Source organism: Enhydra lutris, unplaced genomic scaffold (genome assembly GCF_002288905.1).
Source record: "Enhydra lutris kenyoni isolate GAN:26980312 unplaced genomic scaffold, ASM228890v2 scaffoldscaffold276, whole genome shotgun sequence".
Lineage (NCBI taxonomy): Eukaryota > Metazoa > Chordata > Mammalia > Carnivora > Mustelidae > Enhydra > Enhydra lutris.
In genome coordinates this window covers 1-1,344 of record NW_019154360.1, presented here as the reverse complement: position 1 = coordinate 1,344, position 1,344 = coordinate 1, and the positions used below count along the sequence as shown (strand labels likewise).

The window sequence follows — 1,344 nt, the reverse complement described above, 5'->3', positions numbered from 1 at the left end:
CCCAAGCTAGTTGAATGAGAGATGACATCTTTGCTCATAAACAATTGCTTTGAAAACCTAATGAAATTCTTTCATTTAAAAGTCTGCCTTCATTAAAAAAAAAAAGTCTTTGAAGGTTAATGTATTTCATTTTGACTGGAGACTAATTAAGCATTCTTATTAAAATGGGCACATGCTACTAACCCATTGCTAGTTTATATAAGCGTCCAGTAGAAGGTAACAGTCACACTCAGCAAACCTCTCTGCAACTCAGCTGAACTCAGAACCTGACATGCATTACAACTGCAGCCCTGGAAACTTCTCCTCCCACTCTCTTGGAGGTTACCTGGGGTACCCATGTTCCACCTATGATTCTTTCTACCCCAGCAATGTAGTCCACTCTCCCAGCACCTGCCAGCTGGGCTCCTCTGTCTTCAGTGGTTATCAGGAGATCTGCTGTGAGCCTACTGGCTTGAGGACGTCCTGTGCTGGAGCCAGATACTACCAGAAATCCTGCTTCTTCCCAAAGAATTCCATCTTCTTCAGTCCCTGTCAAACAAATTACAGGGGTTTCTGGGATGTGGAAATATTGGCCTTGGGTCTCTTCATTGTGGAAGCACTGGTTTCCAATCTCTGGGCTGTGGGTCCAGCTTCAGTCATCCAACTTACTTTACTTCCAGGAGTTGCCAGTCAACTTGTTACCAACCAGCCTTTAGCTCTCACTTTTTTGGATCAACTTGCTAAATATTCCCCATTATTTCACCACTGTTTCTGTGCCTTATGAAACCTTAACATGTAGCCTGTCCAATATCTGCGATTACTGACCATCTGCATCACCAGGACTTGCCATCACCATCTCTCCCAGAGTATGTGATTCACTGTGGACAAAGTAACCTTGGCCTGTGACCTTTTCTAAATCAGATATATGAGATAAATATTGGATTTTCATTTTTATGTCAATGCTCAGAGTCCCGTTCATTCCTCTCCAAGATTTTTCTCTTATTTTTCTCCTAGGATTCTTTCACTTAAGTATATTTCAAATAGCATTGGCATTTAAAGTCAATTTTTCTGTACCATGAATTATGGCACTCCATTTTTCTTTTTCATATGGTACATTTCTTTTTTTTTAAAGATTTGATTTATTCATTTGACAGACAGAGATCACAAGTAGGCAGAGAGGCAGGCAGAGAGAGAGAGAGGAGGAAGCAGGCTCCCCGCAGAGCAGAGAGCCCGATGTGGAGCTCGATCCCAGGACCCCGGGATCATGACCCGAGCCGAAGGCAGAGGCTTTAACCCACTGAGCCACCCAGGCACCCCGATATGGTACATTTCTTGAATGTAGCCAGTGCCTTCAACTGTCATCAT

General features: G+C 43.2%; 1 protein-coding gene across 1 annotated transcript; it reads left to right on the top strand.

Moving 5' to 3' along the window:
- The first annotated feature begins 271 nt into the window (after positions 1-271).
- On the top strand, positions 272-723 carry LOC111140238 (keratin-associated protein 15-1-like). Its single transcript, XM_022492560.1, is given in 2 exon segments — positions 272-542; positions 545-723. Coding segments are annotated over 2 exon segments (450 nt in total).
- Positions 724-1,344: the final 621 nt, after the last annotated feature.